General features: G+C 36.4%; 1 protein-coding gene across 3 annotated transcripts in view; it reads left to right on the forward strand.

Moving 5' to 3' along the window:
- Positions 1-18,345, forward strand: part of grk5l (G protein-coupled receptor kinase 5 like) — a 47,460-nt gene that overhangs the window by 12,341 nt on the left and 16,774 nt on the right. For all 3 annotated transcript variants that reach the window (XM_058785160.1, XM_058785159.1, XM_058785158.1), the window contains 2 exons: positions 13,610-13,705; positions 15,772-15,884. In XM_058785160.1, the coding sequence (XP_058641143.1) occupies positions 15,882-15,884 (3 nt within the window). In that variant the 5' untranslated portion in view covers positions 13,610-13,705; positions 15,772-15,881. The remainder of the gene's footprint in view (positions 1-13,609; positions 13,706-15,771; positions 15,885-18,345) is intronic.

Below are 18,345 nucleotides of genomic sequence, written 5' to 3' on the forward strand. Positions count from 1 at the left end.
TTAAATAATATTTAGTAGATTAAAATATATTTCATTAGAAGTTATTTGAAGTTGTAATAATCAAAAATGACTGTTTACATTATTTTTGATCTCACACACACATACACATTTGTTTTTGTGAATTGTGGGGACATTCCATAGGCGTAATGGTTTTTATACTGTACAAACCGTATTTTCTATCGCCCTACACCAGCCATACACCTAAACCTACCCCTTACAGGAAACTTTGTGCATTTTTACTTTGCGCGCACACACACGCACACACACACATATATATAATATATATATTTAGATGGATAGATAGATAGATACGCACACACATGCACACACACACACACACACACACACACACATACATATATATATATATATATATAGAGATACAGATATATAGAGAGAGAGATAGATATAGAAGGGAAGTACTGTATCTGAACTACAGATCTCACTGTGTTAGCAGAACTTGGGTCAGCTTGTTTAGGAGTTTTTACTCTGGTACAAGTGGACAGAACCTGATGTAGCTACTCTCGCTGTCATAAACCATAGGTTGTTTGACAATCACTGCTGAGTTGCTCTAAGGTCAAACACAAGCACGACTGTGTTCCCGGTCGATGTACTTGCATCTGACCCCATCTGACTTGTGTGTGTGTATGTGTGTACAAACAGATTTTGCCCCCAAGCTCAAAAGCTATTTTTAATTCTGGTAATTATCAAATGTCACATTAAGTATGCATGACTTCAGGAGAACTAATTGAACGTACAGTATATCAGCTGTTTGCCACAAGCTGTTATCCATTGGTGTTTGTTCAAAAATTTGATTATTGGAAAAAACACTGATGTAGTGTCATTATTCAGGTAAATTTAAATTGACACCGTTCTTCATAGAAATTGGACCTAGAACCAATTTTAGATCATACTGCTTGAATCTGCATCTTCAACCTACAAGGAAGGAAAAGCATTTGTTAAAGTTATATAATATGTAAACAAAGGAAATTAGCATTATGTTTGCATTCTGGTTTGCAAAAACACAATAGCAGCTCATTTTTTAACATTTTGAATAAATTTTTTCACATTTAGAAGAATATTTGAGTATTGTCTCACTACTTGCAGCAGCGCAAACCCACCACAATGCTGGTTGTTACAGGCAGCTGCCAGGACGTTGCTAAGTTGTTCTGGTTGTTGATGTTGCATTTTACATGTAAGTTCATGAAATTTTCCATTGGTTACATGTATACGATCTTGAATGGATGAGTTCACTTCTTTAATGCAAATACAATAAGCTATAGTTACGCTTGATTCAGTGGTGCAAATGAAAGCCTTGTTGAATTTCTGTGACCAGGCTGTTTAGTGTTCTTGAACCGTATTTGATAACATGTGACCTGTGGATTAAATAAGTTAAGTTAAGTCGTGACGTATTGTCAAGTATGGTGACCCATACTCGAAATGGTGCTCTGCATTTAACCCATCCAAGTGCACACACACAGCAGTGAGTAGTGAACACACACAGTGAACACACACCCAGAGCAGTGGGCAGTGGGCCTTACTCTTAGGGGTTCGGTGCCTTGCTCAAGGGCACCTTAGTCATGGTATCGAAGGTGGAGAGAGTGCTGTTCATTCACAATCCCCACCTTCAATTCCTGCAGGTGCGGGAATCGAACCAGCAACCTTCAGGTGACAAGCCCGACTCCCTAACCATTAGGCCACGACTACCCCCAAATAACCGTCTTCCCCCAAATAACCGTCTTCCCCCAAATAACCGTCTTCCTGTTGTTCTGTAATCTAATGCTGTTGATATCAAAGATAGGTATCGACAAATATTTGACATCTTTGTAAATCTGTTAGAAGTCTATTCTTTCCACCAATGCACCACTTGCATTTATCAGATTACCACAAACATCCTGTTTCATGTTTGACTCTCATTGACTCAAAAAGGAAAATTCAGTCATAACTGGCTAGTCTTCATGCTGTTTCAAACCCATATGGCTCTACTGTATGTCGTCTGCAGAAAAAAAACATAATTTTTTATTAAAGAATACCCTGGCCACTTGTGAAGCTTGACACACAAAAAGGATGCAACAGACAATAACATTGTCTTAAACTAGCTAATTTCCCTTTTAAATTCTTTATTTTCCACATTGCACTTTCTCCCATTCATAAGTATATCTAAAGTCTTTGATTATACCCATAAAAGTGCGCACATATACTGTGTGTGTGCGTGTAAATCTATATCATTTTAGTCTAAAAACATGCTGGCAACATGCTAAAAACATGCTAATCATGTTAGAAACATACTAGCAAAATGCTAATCATTCTAAAAACATGCTAGCAACATGTCAATTTCATGTTAGCAATATGCTAAATCATGCAAGCAACATGCTGTCAACATCTATGTAATATATCTTCAAGCTTTTACAACTGCTTCAAACTTTCAGGCTATAGGCTTTCTCAAGCCAACTTCAAAGTTTTTTTCACAAACTTTAATTTTTATTCAAATGTGTTTTATGTTCACACATGTTATAGACAACAAACAAATAAAGTTTAAAGTTTGCCTCAAACTCCTAATTTGCTGCTTATTAATAGTACGGTGGCTAAGTTTAGGTATTGGGACGGTTTAAGGGATCTAAAATGTGGTTATGCAGAATAAGGCATTAATATGTGCTTTATAAGTAAATACTAATAAACTGCCTATGCTACTAATATGCATAATATACTAGTAATATGCATGCTAATAAGCAACTAGTTAATAGTGAGAATCGGTCCCTAAACTAAAGTGTTACTGAAAATGAAAATAGGCCTATACATATTTTGCTGTATGGTTATGACTCCAGAAATTCGTATAGACCTTTTTTTATTTAGCTTTTTGTCATTTTTGGAGCTTGACAGTCCTCATTCACCTCAACATGGCCATATTTTTATGATATTTATGATATTTTTCCAAAACTCAGCTTTTGTGAAGAAATTCCCACAGATTTGCAACAACTTGAGCAAATGATGACAGCATTTTTGTTTTGGGGCGAACTGTCCCTTTAAATGGCGTAGACTTTATATGACTCTTTTACAAAGCCAGCACTGTTGAGTTGAGCCAAAGTGAGCATGGCCTGATTGCTAAGTTTCTCTTGGTCATGACTCCTTAAGTTCTTTGAAAAGCTGTTTGAAGCCAGTGCCCTTAAAGCGATAATAAAAAGACAAATGACCGCATCGCTCTGGAACATTTCAACAAAAGGCCTCTTCCTCCAATAGTCCTGGCTTTCACCTTTGGAAAAGGCGGCACTTTTTTACATCCTGTGGCACAAAGGCTTCTGTTGTAGTTTGAGGGGCCACACCTTGGAGAAGCCCTTAAACACATAAGCACATGGACTAGAAGACCAACTATGTATAGAGCAGGTTTGTTTTCACTTAACACAGGTAGTCGGGTGACTTTTATTTTCTGTAGCCAGACTGTGTTGGCTACCGTTAGTAGTCCGGGCCGTGGCAAAGCAGAGTTAAATAAACACCAGCTGTGCTGAGGTTTTGTTTGTTAGTTTCTAACACATAGGATGTCTTTTGGAAACCAGTTGTGTGTTCTCACTTATGTTGACTTGGACTGACATGAAACCTAATAAAGCCGTGGCTTTAATGTAATTTCACGCTGTTTATTATCACATACTTGAAAATTCGCTGGTGTAATATCATTCCATATATGGTCACAACCAGGTTCAGGAATGTATTTTTTTATTGATAGACAATATTTGGCCCTGGAATTGACTTTCAAGGGCATTTTTGTCCTAGACAAGAAGTCTCTTAAGTCCACAAAGGCTGCATTTATTTGATCAAAAACACAGTAAAAACAGTGAAATATTTTTTACAATTTAAAATAACTGTTTTCTATTTCAGTATATGTTATAATGTAATTTATTCCTGTGATGCAGAGCTGAATTTTCAGCATCATTACTCCAGTCTTCAGTGTCACTTATAATAGTATTCATTTCTTCCAACGAAGAAGACGGTAGTGTGTCATTAATTTTTTTTTAATTAAGTTCTCAATTTTAACTAAGACTTTGCCTATTAAATCTATGTTGATGTAAATGCTTCTTTGTGTTTTGACCGTTGCATCAAAACAGCAGCTTGTGCTGATTCAAATGACTTCGGATGTTAAATACGTTCTTCTTGTATGTTTTCATTTGTGACATTGTCACATTTCACACATTTGACATTTGTGTGAAACCATTGCTTTTTGGCAAAGTTTATTTGTTCCAGCTCGTTCCAACTGTTCCAGCTGCTTCCAACCAGCTTGTGATGGCATAAAGACACTAAATAAAATCTTCAAATGCTGTGAATTAAAAAGAGACTGTAATGCAGTTTTTATCAGTATGGTAAGTCAAGTTTTTGATAGTGGTTTGTAGAAGCTCTAGCTAATCACTGGCTCCAGCATGAGCACCAACAGCATTTCTGTAGATTCTGTAAACCAATATCTGGGGCATTTTTGCCCCGGTGCATGGTTAATTTCTTACCCATGACTCAACCCACCCCTTACTACCAAAAAAGGATCTACCTATAAACTAGCTTTTTTGTTTTGTTTTCTTCTTCTTTTTTTTAAATACCACTTAAGGAAACAGTGGTATAGGCCTATATAGTAATGTGATGTTTTACCTCTAACCGTAATGGCTTCTTTAATTGATTGACATTATTTTAAAAGTTCTCCACACTCTGTTAAACACACACAGCCAAGTAAAACAGCAATCTCTTTTTATCGTGCATGCTATTATCTTGAGTATAAACAGCTATGAAAAAAAACCAAAAAGACTTTCTTTTGTCTTCTGGGAAGATCCTCTCTATTCGATAGAATGCTGGTTTAATGCATGCACTTAGGACTTTTTTTTTTTGTCTTGAACAAGCCTGTGAATGCTTTGCAAACCAAGTTTGCTGACTCTGTGAACTCAATGACTGTAGCTTCATTGTTAAAAGGTGAAAGTAAATGCACACAAATGTCTGAATGGAGCATCTCAACACTGTCATAACCCTTGATAAATATTTATGGGTGATTCTTCAAAAATGGGCATATAATGTTCACCCTTAGTACATGTATATAGTTCATATGTATGTGTATATATGTATGTGTGTGTGCGTACAAATATATAAATATTGTGTATATAATATCAGTTCACTATCTATACACACATACTTACATTTTATTTATTTATTAAAACCCACAAGCCAAAAGTTGAGTACTTTTAGCCTGTGGATTTTTAGAAAATAATATTAATTGAAGAAAATGTTACCGTGTAACATAGATCATGAAAATCACACTGCAAAGAAGTGCTACTTATGTCACATGCTACCACCATGTGAACATGAAATAGTCTTGAAAATGCAATCACTTAGTCTGTTAAGCTACATTATCGCACTTTATTATGCTTAAAAACATGTTTTCTGTATTTGGGTGCTTTAATGAGTTTTAAGCTGAAATGAAAGAGTGGCATTCAAACAAGCACTCCAAATTAAAACCCTTGTCTTTTGCATGATTACGTACAACTGATGTTTGCATGTTGCCCATTTGACTGTGTGGCGTAAATGCAAAAAGCTTTCCAGAAACTGACATGTAGTCATCACAAGAGCAGTATTTTTTTTTCTCATTCATTGCTGCGTTTGCATGCAGCTTATTGGTGATACATATCACCTTTCATTTTATTAATGAGTAAGTATTTGTCTTTGTCAGTGCGTGCATGCAAATGAATCATGCACCGTTTTGCTTATGCGTGCTTCTGATGTTGATCTGTCATAAAGAGTGTTTATTATTGTGGTATAGTGTTTCTGAACGTTGCCAGTGTTTCCGGTTTGACTTCTGCTGCGAGCACCAGAGATGTTAGATATAAGACTATGATGTTTGATACACTGCCAAAAAGCAACAGATACTGGAATGTTAATTTTCTTTTTAAATGCTTTAAAAAAATTTTTTTAAATCCCTAATTTGTCACTATTAAAGTGACTGTTCACCCTCAGTTGCTGACTTCCATAATAAAAAAATACTATGGAAGTCAATGGGGACCAGGAACTGTTTGATTGGCAAATTAAACAAGTTTGGAGGAAGAAGGAAAAAAAAAAAAAAAATATATATATATATTAATTATTAGTTTTATTTATTTATTTATTTTTCTCACCTACTTCGTTTTTGCATCCCTTGTCTTATAAGAGAAAACGCCCCTGAGGTAAAAATATACCTGCTACCTCATATTTGCAACAATACAGTGCACATACAGTTGTTTTTTGTCTGTCTGGTTGATACGGGCCTACTGTTTTTTTTTTTTCATGTAATTTGTTCCCTTCCTCAGGATGTGGTTTACTGGTGAACAGTCAGTGTGGATGAATGATTAAATGAGAGAATGCAGTCAGCAAAAGCATGCTCTACAGCTAAAAAAAAAAAAAAAATCTGTCAGCATTTGACAACAATATTCTTGCACATTTAAAATGCATCTAGAAGTGCGTTGACAATATTGTGCAGCTATCAACACTGAATTAGTTCAATTAAATATTGTATAAATTGTAATTTGATTTTGTCAATTCTTTTTATAGATATATAATCCAATTATTTATTAATAATTTCCCATTTTTTTGTAACATTTTTTTATTTATGTCATTCCAAACCTGTATGCTGTTGTATTTTTCTTATGAAACTAAAAAAGAATTCTCTTTTAAAATATCATACAGGTGAACAATTAACATATATAACGAATAACAAATAATAAAATTTTTATTTTTTTTTCTCCAGTATGTAGGCCTTATTCGTTTGATCTGTCCGGATTGGTAACCTCCACCATATCCGTTGTAGCAATCACACATGAGTTGGCCTACAAAACATCATTGAAAAACCTCTCCCCACAGATCGACTCTATAACCATACAAGGAGACGGCAGTGCTGCAGATTTCTCGACAATCAAAGCATGCTCAGGTTCCTCTTTAGTTCACACAGTCGCACACGTATATTTAGCCACCGGTATAGTACACACACACACACAGAGTAAGTATTACACAAAAGCGCCGTTTTCTTCTCAGAAAGTGAAACTGGGTTGTGGCTGGTCTCTTTTTTTTTTTTTTTCTCCTCATGCGAGACATCACACCTTAATTCTCCAGCAGCTCTTCTAACCGATCCTGTCATGATAAAAGTGCAGTCAATCACACCTTTACATGTTTTATGTGCTTTTGAAAACAACTATGATGGCTGATGGCAGGTGTTAAATTCACTCTTGAGTTTTGCAAGCAGTCATGAGCCGCTTCGTGTCTGTGATATACATTTTTTTTAAATGTTTTACTGAAAATGTCTTGTATATTTCTAGCCAATATTTTACATCTCTCATGTTCATTAATTTTAGTACATTTTGCACACAATTGCATAAAACAAAACAAAGCAAAATTATTTTATGATTGTCCAAAATGATTGGATTGGTTTATTTGAAGAAGATTTTTTACATTTTTCATCCTCTGAAAACCTTTTTTTTTTTTTTTTTTTTTTTTAAACAACTTTTTTTTTTGCTTTTGATTCTTCTATACTAACAACTTAGTTTTGATTATTTTATTTAGATTTTTGTATTCTTAATCATATATATATATATATATATATATATATATATATATATATATATATATATATATATATATATACATAAAAATGTTATTTTTTTATTTTTTTTACTTATGTTTTAGATATAAAAATATTAGATTTTTTATAAGAAAAGAAAATATTTTTCTTTTCTCCCCTATAGAGATTTTTAAGCCAAGAAGACTTAAGGTCATCAAGGTTAATAACTGATCACAATCCATTATCAGTTCATTGCTAAGTTTAGACCTTCAACTGATGCTGAACATGGATTGTTTGTCAAAGTCGACTAGGTGTTGCAGGCTGCTCGTTTTTCCTTGACACCACGTCTGTCAAGTCAATACCTGTTATAGTCTCACAGACCACCAACTAAAACACCGGCACTCTGGTTACAGAAAAAGAAAATAATCGCTGAACCCACAAGATCAAGAAAATGTGTAAAGCTGAAGTGCAGCAAGTGCAGAAACTCCACAGAATCACTCACTAGCATAATTTGAGGCGGTTTTGCGTTATATGAAGTATACAGAGTAATTCAACTATAAAAGCTGCTGTACATTCTGTGAATATTTTGAAGCTGAAACTGCACTCAAATTTCAGCAGCCTGGATTTTACATACTGAGGTGGTGTAAAATGATGTTGTAAAATGGGTTGTGCTTCAGTTTGTGGACTGCGGTCAATAAACATATCCTTAATATGACGCTCACAGACGAGTGAGCGTAATAACTAGAACAGGTTCTTCAATTTATTGTATTGTTTTATTTTACAGTTGTCGTTCCTATAACAACTCTGTTCCCATCATTTGAATTGTTATATAATTCACATTTAACTGTAGCTAATTTGCTCTCTAAAGACTGAAACCTCTGAATCACCAAGTAAAACAATCATCAACAGTAAAAGAGCATTGCAGTAAATGACGAGATGTTGCCGTCATGCGGGGTGTGTGTCTGCCGTGTCTCTTGACAGATGCGCGACAGACCGTCAAACGTATTTTTATATCGTGCACATTAGGTCACATCCATAAAATGGACATGAAACAAAAGGGTGTAGTCAGAGCCTTGTGGAACAAATTAAGTAGGCTTACTAATTCTTCAACGTAATACGGCCTCTTGTTTTTAACAAGCCAGTCCCTGACATGTAACACTATCACGTATGTGTGTGTGTGTGTGTAAGGACACAAAGAGACACAAAATTGATTTCCTGTCGTTCTTTATATGCTGTGTATTTTAGTATTGATCAGCTGATGTACAGCAAGGGTTTTTTATAAATGCTGTCCAGATTGTGATGGCTATTGTAACTGTCGAAATTCATTGACGGTCAGATGTTACCAATAATAGTGGTGAAGTCACAAAATCCATAAATTAAAAGCAACCAAAAACTATTTGAGCTTTGCAAAAGAAATTCAAATTTATATAGTGTACATATTTCATTTGTTTGCTTTGAAAAGGAAAAAAACTAATTTTGTTCATCAGGGATGCATTAAATTGATCAAAAGTGACCGTAAAGACGATGTTACAAAAGTTTTTATTTCAAATAAATGTTTTTTATTAAATGGAAACAAAAGTATCATGGTTTCTACAAAATATTAAGCAGCACAACTGTTTTCAACACTGATTATAGTTGTTGAAAAGAAATGTTTCTTGAGCAGCAGTTTTCTCTGAATTTTTTGTGAAGATCATGTGACACTGAAGACTGGAGTAATGATGCTGAAAATTCATAAAGCAGTTTTATTAATTTGAAATAATATTTCACAATATTACTACTTTTTTTTTTTTTTTTTTTTTTTTTAAATGTAGCATTGGAGAACATAAACGTTTCATTTGTTAAAAACAGTATTTGGCAATCGCTCATCCCAACACTGTCCAGAACGTCCATGTTAAGACCCGCCTCTTTGTTTTTGGATTTTATTGAGCATTATGAATGTGTTTGACATCTACCACATCCTAGTACAGCTTTTGGCAATTCACAGGAGCTTCTCAAAACACTCAAATCCTGCTGGCTAGCCACCATGGGACACATTTTAAAATATTAAACTTCTGTTGAATATAATAGTCATTCTTTGAGACCTACGGGACGGTCTTTTTCACTCATTCAGAAGAAATGTAAAGTATAACTTAAGCTGGTTTTGGTAAACTGATAAAGGCATGTCAGTCACAATAAGAAAAGGGTGCTTGCCGTTCCTAAATGAAGACACACACACACACACACACACACACATGCGCCTGACCGTGCCGTGGCCCACAGTATTTCATGCCATGAATTCCTGGACTGAATCCTCACTCACTTTGATACTGATAACAACTAAATGTGTCAACACACAGTGAGTTTGCCAAGCACTCGTAAATGCCAAATACTGGGATCCTTCATAACACTGTTTTCAGCCTAGGTGTGTGTGTGTGACCTGTTGACTTTTGAGGAGTAGTTCTGTAGTAATCACTAATGATAAGGATGAAATATTCAACTGTTGGGTTTGTTTTTCAGGGTTTCTGCAGGTCTTAAAAAGGTCTTAACTATTAATTCACAGTTTTAAATCGGAGCAGAAAGTCTTAAGATTCAAAGTCGTGGTATTAAAAGTTGCATGCTCTGCAAAAACAATCTTCCTCAGTATTTTTGTTTTCTGGTATAAATACCTAAACATCCTTAAATTAAGATGCATATATATATATATGAGATGCAAAATAAAGAAATTAAGTCTTGATTTCTGAGAAATGTAACCAAACAAAGGGAGTTTGGGTTTAAAACAATAACAAATATCTGTCAATGGTGTGTAAAAATTACTTATTGTATTTGAATTAAGTTCAGATATTTGTTCTTCTTTCAGTCATAAACTTGCTTCATTTTGATCGGTTTCACAGAAAACAAGACTTCTTATGTCATTTTACTTCTCATTTAAATGAGAATCTTAATGTAAGGATCTTTCGACATTTGCACTGGAAAACAAGACAAAAATACTGAGGAAGAAAATCACTTTAGTGATCAGAAGGTACAACAGTGGTTGGGAGCAGAGCTAAAAAGTTTTTATTTAAATTTTTTTTTTAATCTGATTTTTAGGATTGAATTGTGCATAAATGATGAAATGAATGTCAGTTGTTCTGCCATAGGGAGACATGTAAGAGTAGCTATAGAAAACACCGGACATTTCTCCCATGCTCCCAATAATTTCCAAAAAAAGTACATGGTTGCTACAGTTTCTTTAATCTGATGCCGTCTGTTTAGAGTTGAGCAGTCTTTAGTTGAGCATATATTTACAGTACATTTACATAAAGTTGCATACGCCTGGCATCCACCTAAACCTCTCCAAATAATGCGACCGGATCCCCATCCCGCTGCAGTCATAAGGGCGGTGCTTTATCTTGGCTTTTCCAGCTGTAATAATCGGCAAGAGCTCCATCAAGCTCTCTAAATGTCATTCTCAGAAAGTTCGATTCTTGTTTATATTACTCGGATGAGTGAGCGGCGAGCCTTCTGACCTTCTCAGTTGATCTGACTCTTCTAGTTGGCTCTGAGATGGACTGAAAGGAAGGGGGTTAATTACATCTCCGTTTTCTGACCCACTTTCTTCCAGGTGTTTTACGTGGTTTGATGCATTGACTCGAGCTGGCCCTTAATGCGTGCTCTGACTCGAACGGACCTCTGGCAGGATGATGTAAAGCAAACATTCCACCCTGCTTTGATTGGCATCTGTTTTTTTTTTTTTTGTGGTAATATGGTCACCATTACTCCTGCCGTCACATTCCCCTAAATCTGTAACAGACACGCATTGAGGATTATGTAAGCAGCAGGTTTTTGGCAAATGGTGCATTTCACAAGATCAGATCATTGCATTTGTTGCGGATGGCCTGCGATCTTTTCTGTCCTTTTCTAATATAGACCTCAACACAGCGTTTTGGGTTTCTGCTGCAGTCTGAAGGTTTGTAAAATGAAAAACATTGTCGTTTCTTGGCACTTTTATAGCCCATGGATTGGTTTCTATTAAAACTAACAAATTTAACCAACTTTTTTTGTGTGTGTTATGGGATTGTCATATTAAAACTGGCTTGGAAACTTTTTTTGCCTTGCCCGCATTTATATTCCCTACTTTTCACATGGCTTTTATGTAGTTTTTATTGTCTTTTGTCCCAGGCCCAAATTCTGACTTTCAGTTTTTAAATATGTAAAAACCATCATAAAACTACACATTTTTAAAACCGTGATGCAAACACGGAGAGAAATCAACACAGTCTTTCAGTGCTGATTGTGAAAAAGATTTATGTCAATTAAATGCAAATTAACGTGCAGTTATATTCACCTGTTCTGCAAATTTTCGTGGGCGAAACCCAGTCATTTTAATAGGAATCCACACGATTAGGAGTTTCGCTTGAGGGTGAAACATTTCCAATGTAGATTTGCATCAGGTTCAAGTTGGTCACACAGATTTACCCTGTTGACCAACAGAAAGCTGCTTAGTTTGGAAGTGTTTTGTGTGAGCTGTGCTTCATACATCTCTACACTATTGACAATAGACAATGGAATTTTAGGTTTGCGAAATTTTGCAGAAATTTGATTGTACATTTAGTCCATACCAACAGTTGTTCTGTCAGCCTGCTTGTTTACTAAGGATTATAAATGAAGGGCTTGAAATGAAATATAAGGCGTGATGAACAAAGAAAACAAATAAAGATATATGTTAATATCACTTTCGAGCAGAATGTATTTTTTTCTTAATGCATGTCATTTCAAATTGAGCCGTAATTTTGCACCAACTATAAAATGAACCTATGCAAGACAAACAAGTTGGCCATTTGATGCAATTTCAAATGTTTCAAAATATGCAGTTCAGAAAAATGACAGAAGTGTCCTGTAATACAGTGTGAAAAGTATTTATTTCCTGAAAGTCCACTGGGCCAAAAGTGTCATAGTTAAATAAGAGCCCTGTCCCAAAATGCCACACTTGATTTGTATTTACGGCCAGTGACTTGCAGAAGCATATACTAAAATTTCCTGCATAAAAATGAGATTTAAAGGGAATGTAAGCAGGAAAAAGATAATAAAAATTATACGAGTAAACTGTTGAATAAGTAACTAGAGAAATATTCCACTAGTGATTTTGATGTTCTAGTTCGTTGCTCTTAAATTGTAAACCTAGACACAGAAATCACCCTTCCAGGTCTGAGCGATTTACTGTAACATTCCTCTCATATTTATTTAAGGTGGCTGAATCTGGCTAGTGCTAACATCACTTTAACAGTCCTGCCGTTTGGTGGGAAAGGGTTTGATTTGTGGCCTGTAATGAGCCAGTGGCTCCTAATTAGCGAGGCCTGTCATGTACGTGAGATGAATGTCTTTAAGGACTAGTCTTGGGCTTTAACTACCCTGATTGTTTGTGTTTGGAGACATTCAGCTTTATTCACAATGCTGGAATCGTCAATGGCTAAATGCTTCATGTTCCCATTCCAGAGTGGGAACACCATAGACTCTATTCTCCTTGAATTCAAATCCGCCAGAGTGAAAGGAGCGATAAAGAGCACTTTTGTAACTAATGAATGTGTAGCAGAAGCAGCTCCGTTTTATTGGCCCATATAAGTTTGAATGCTTCATAAGACAAACAGTTATTGCAGAGCACGACACGGTTTGCTGTAAAAGCTCCGCTTTTCTCTTGGGAGGGAATGCATATTTTTGACCTGTGCTGACGTCAGAAATGACACTCTGGTTTTAACTACAGCTTACTTACTCTCAGCCTGAGAGACCAGATGCTGACATGTTTTATTACACTGCACATGTTCAAAGTCACGAGGAGATTTCATGAGGTTCAAAGCTAATTAGAATTTACATAAAGTATCCTGGCAATTAAAGACAGCATGAAACAACATTCGCTAGGCATTAAACTTCTATAATATGATGCGTTTCTGAGGAAAATCAGCATTGTATTGTCCTGTACATGTATTTTATTTCTTCGGGATTTGTGGAAAGTGTAATATTCTATTATCGATTCATATTTTTCCCATGTTATTTAAGGATACAAATGGAAAAGGTTTTAATGGCTACTTTTGTCTTTTTTCTGTCTAGGTGGAGGAGGAAAACGGAAAGGAAGAAGTAAAAAATGGAGGGAGATCCTACGTTTCCCTCATATCAGTCAGTGCACAGAGTTGAGCAAAACCATTGGTAATGTATCAACACTTTGTGTGTCTTGTTTATGCACTTCCGGTCATTTTCACACTCCTTGTTAGCTGTGCTGTTGTTCTGGCCAAGTGTGACGGCACTTTGCTGTTCGCCATTGTTTAGCTGTCTCTGAGTTTACATTGCCATTGGCTTAAGCCCAGTTTGCTTGCAGTCTGAGAAATAGAAGGTGAGATGAGAATTGGCGCGTCCCAAATTACATTAAGTTGAATGTAGTATGTCAGAGGTGCCTGGATGCCATACTTGTCCCAGTGGATGTGCAAAATATGTTTCCTTGCATGCTGTTTGGTCTAATATCGCACACAATCCCTTGAGCAACAGAAGAGGAGTGACTGTTATCCAACTTTTTCTATTTCATTTCAAAACTTAAGTCACCCCAGCAACAGTTTTCAAACTTTTTAATTTATAGAATACACACCGATTTTCTTTTTTATGTTTCTGAAATGCAGTTAAACAAGTCATATTTTGAAACATATTTACAATACTAAAATAGGAAGCAGTTATTTAAATACATTTCAAAATGTAATTTATTTCTTGTGATGCAAAGATCATGATTCTTCAGAAATCATTCTAATATGATGATTTGATGCTCAAGAAATATTTCTTCTTCTTATCAATGTTGAAAACTGTATTACTCACCTTCATAGCGCTCCAAACCTGGATGACTTATTTCTTCTGCATAAGGTGTTTTGAAGAACTGTTTTTGTCCCTATAATGAAAGTCAGTGGTGTTCAAAACAGCGTTGGACCCCGCTGGCTTTCATTGTATGAACAAATTACCTTCTTTTGTATTCTATAATACAGGTTTTGTAAAGACATGAGGTTGAGTAAATGATGGAATTTTCAGTTTTCTTTCTTTAAAAGTATGTCCCTTTTTTTATTAACCGCATGGTATATAAACTGACTGGCCACTTTATTAGGTACACCTGTTCAGCTGCTCTTAAATGCAAATATCTAATAAGCCAATCACATGGCAGGAACTCAGTGCATTTAGGCATGTAGACATGGTCGAAACCGAGCATCAGAATGGAGAAAAAAGGTGATTTCGGATTCAGAAACTGCTGATCTACTAGGATTTTCATGCTCAACTATGAAAATCCGAGAAGAAAAAAAAGAGAAATTATCCAGTGAGTGTCAGTTCTGTGAATGAATATACCTTGTTGGTGCCAGAGGGTCAGAGGAGAATGGCTAGACTGGTTCTGAGCTTATAGAAAGGCAACAGTAACTCAAATAACCACTCATTACAAGCGAGGTTTGCTGAAGAGCGTCTCTGAACACACAACAGATGGTCTACAACAGCTGAAGACCACATCGGGTGCCACTCCTGCCAGCTGACAAAAGAAAACTGAGGCTACAATTCACACAGGATCGCCAAAATACAACAGAAGATTGGAAAAAGGTTGCCTGGTCTGATAAGACTTGGCTTTTGCTGCAATGTTCAGATGCTAGGGTCAGAATTTGGCATGAACGACATGAAAGCATGGATCCATCCTGCCTTGTATCAACACTTCAGGCTGCTGGTGTAATGGTGTGAGCAAACTTTAGGCCCCTTAGTACCAACTTGACATAGTATAAACACCTCAGCCTACCTGAATACTGTTTTTGACCATGTTCATCCCTTTATGACCACAGTGTGCCCATCTTGTGATGGCTACTTCCAGCAGGATAACGTCACAAAGCTCAAATCATCTCAAACTGGTTTCTTGAACATGACAATGAGTTCACTAAACTCAAATGTCCTCCACAGTCACCAGATCTCAATCCAATAGAGCAGCTTTGGCATATGGTGGAACAGGAGATTGGCATCGTGGGTGTGCAGCCCACAAATCTGCAGCAACTGCATGATGCTGCCATGTCAATGAAGATCAAAATCTCTGAGGAATGTTTGTAGCACCTTGATGAATCCAAGCCACAAAGAATTAAGGCAGATGTGAATGCAAAAGAGGGTCCAACCTGCTACTAGCAAGGTGTACCTAATTTAGTGGCCTTATAAAGTATCACTGTATCACCACAGTATTTTTTGTAACAGTACTCTGTTGTTTTGTGTCTCAGAGCGGGACTACTTCAGCCTGTGTGACAAGCAGCCCATCGGGAGACTTCTGTTCCGCCTCTACTGTGAGACCCGACCAGAGCTGCAGCGATGCATCCAACTCCTGGACGCCATGGTACGTCAGGCGCACACATACAAGACCTCTCCAGCACTCAATGCACTTGAATTTATTTAGGATTGCCCAAACAGCTTTTAGTCACTAATTGCTGGTTCTTTCAAGCATTTCATCTTCTTTCAAAATCTATTGCCCACTCAAAATCTCTCAGGTTTCTCATAACCCTGCATCAGTGTTCCACTGGCCTGGACACCATGCCTCCCACATGACTAGCTTGGACTATCATGGAGTTAAGCCCAAAATATCAGGACCGGCATGTGGTCACTGAATGAGGCCATTGTCTGGTCTCTCCAACACCCCTGTAGACCCCAAACAGTCTGAACCCCGGGAACCTGAACCCATGACAGGAAGTCGCCATCATAAAACATGGGGCAGCATATTTGTGTCTCTTAGGACTGGGAAAAGGTGTTCATCTTGTTTATGGTGTCTTGGAGCGTTCTCCTTCTCATTTTAACAAAAACCCTTTGTGCGTTGTAGCTGTGTAAGTGAATAGGGAAGCTTTATTGATGTGTTTCAGGGAAGAACGTAAATGTCATTTGAAAGTAAAACAAAAATGTCCTTAACATAAAGGCACCGTAATCGTGCCTGGGTTACAATGTTACAGCTAATGAAATAAGAGCCGAAGATTTTTAGATAATGAAGGGAAAATGCCACGATGGTATGCATTTAGTTAAATTATTGTAGTAATCATGTGTGGGATTTTATTAGATGTTATTTTAAGACGCGTAGCTGTCATTAAAGGTGCATAGGACCACTCACGGACACTGTCAAGTCATATTTCACCCTAAAATCAAAGGCAAGAAAATGAAATTATATTTTGCTTGAAGTAGACAAAGTGTATTTTAGAGCCACTAGAAAATAATACCCCAAAATTCTTATTACTGTAGCGCCAAAAAAAATTCAAAAGTATCTTCTGAATGGCTGCATTTATTTTATCTAATTACAGTAAAAGCAGTAATATTTTGAAACATTATTATAATTTTAAAATGGCTGTTTTCTATTTGAATATATTTTAAAATGTAATTTATTCCTGTGATGCAAAGCTGAATATTCAGTATCATTACTCCAGTCTTCAGTGTCACAAGATCCTTTAGAAATCATTCTGATATGCTGATTTGCTGTTCAAGAAACATTTCTATTCCCCATTATTATAAATATTGAAAACATGCTTCATATGTTTGTATAAACCATGATATTTTTTTCCAGATTTACAGAATAAAAAGATGAATAGTTCCAAAGAACAGCATTTACTTGGAATCAAAATGCAACATTTCAAATATTTTTACTGTCACTTTTTATCAATTCAATGCATCCTTGCTTTCAAAAAACAAAAATCTCCAAACTTTTGAACAGTGTGTATCATCTAAATTACACATTTATATTTCATAATATTATTTGTTTTAGCTCCTGTTGTGATGATTTTAATACAAAAATCATTGTGTGCAAACAGAATGGTTTCCATTATTGAACTGCAGTGAGGTCTTGTTAAATAGTGAAAAGAGCTACAAACAAACTCGATTTCGCAATTTCTTTTTGCATCCTCTTGACAGACTTTGTGAGATTCACCCAATTAATCTGTGTTCTCAAGAAGAAGAAGAAAATTGCCCTTCATCACCTGGCATGCATTAAAATCAGTTCAGGATTGGGCTTTGAATAACAAATTGAATGTAAACACAGAGATGCATTGAACTGAAAATGCATGAGTGTGTTTGATGTATGTATGCATATGTTCTGCAGGCAGCGAGCGTGTATGTGTGTGTTTGTGCGAGCCACCATAAGGAAAGAGCCCGGGGGATTTTTTGAGGCTGCTCTGACGTCAGAAAGTAGCGGGATCTCAATTGTTGTGGCGAGTTAGACAGCACTGTCTGTGTCTGCTCTGTGTGAGATCTCTGTGTGTGCGAAACAAGGAAAGAAGCGCGAGAACTTCATGAGAGAAATCTCTTCACACGTTATTTGGGTTTGTGTGTACACAAAGACAAATGAAATGTGCATGCCGCTGACCTTTTTGGTCCGGGTTTTGTTTTTCCATCTCGGTGGAGGCGGAATAGTCCGATGTTATCGCACACATCAGATTGGCCCAGTTCCCCTGTGTCAGAGGCAGCCCGCCATTTGTTTTGGCCTGGTGGCTCTACTGTACCATTCAGAGCCACTGACGTAGGTCTGTTCTCAAACCACTATTATGATTGGATCTCTCTCTGTGTGTATGTGCGTTTGTATTTTCTGCTTTTTTCCATGCGGTGACCTTTAACATGCAGGCATAGCAAATTCCCCTGCAAATTCCATCATTTCCCATTCAAAAGAGGCTAAGAGAGCAGAATTTAAGCCCTGTCTCAGTGTCACTGTCATCTACAGTTGTAATGTGAGCGTAAAAATATGTATTCTAGGTTCAGTACAGGTTACTTCAGTTGACAGTACAAGTACCACAAAAAAACATCCGCACGTACCGAGAAAAAAAAATCAC

This window comes from Onychostoma macrolepis, chromosome 08, assembly GCF_012432095.1.
Source record: "Onychostoma macrolepis isolate SWU-2019 chromosome 08, ASM1243209v1, whole genome shotgun sequence".
In the NCBI taxonomy this organism is placed as follows: domain Eukaryota; kingdom Metazoa; phylum Chordata; class Actinopteri; order Cypriniformes; family Cyprinidae; genus Onychostoma; species Onychostoma macrolepis.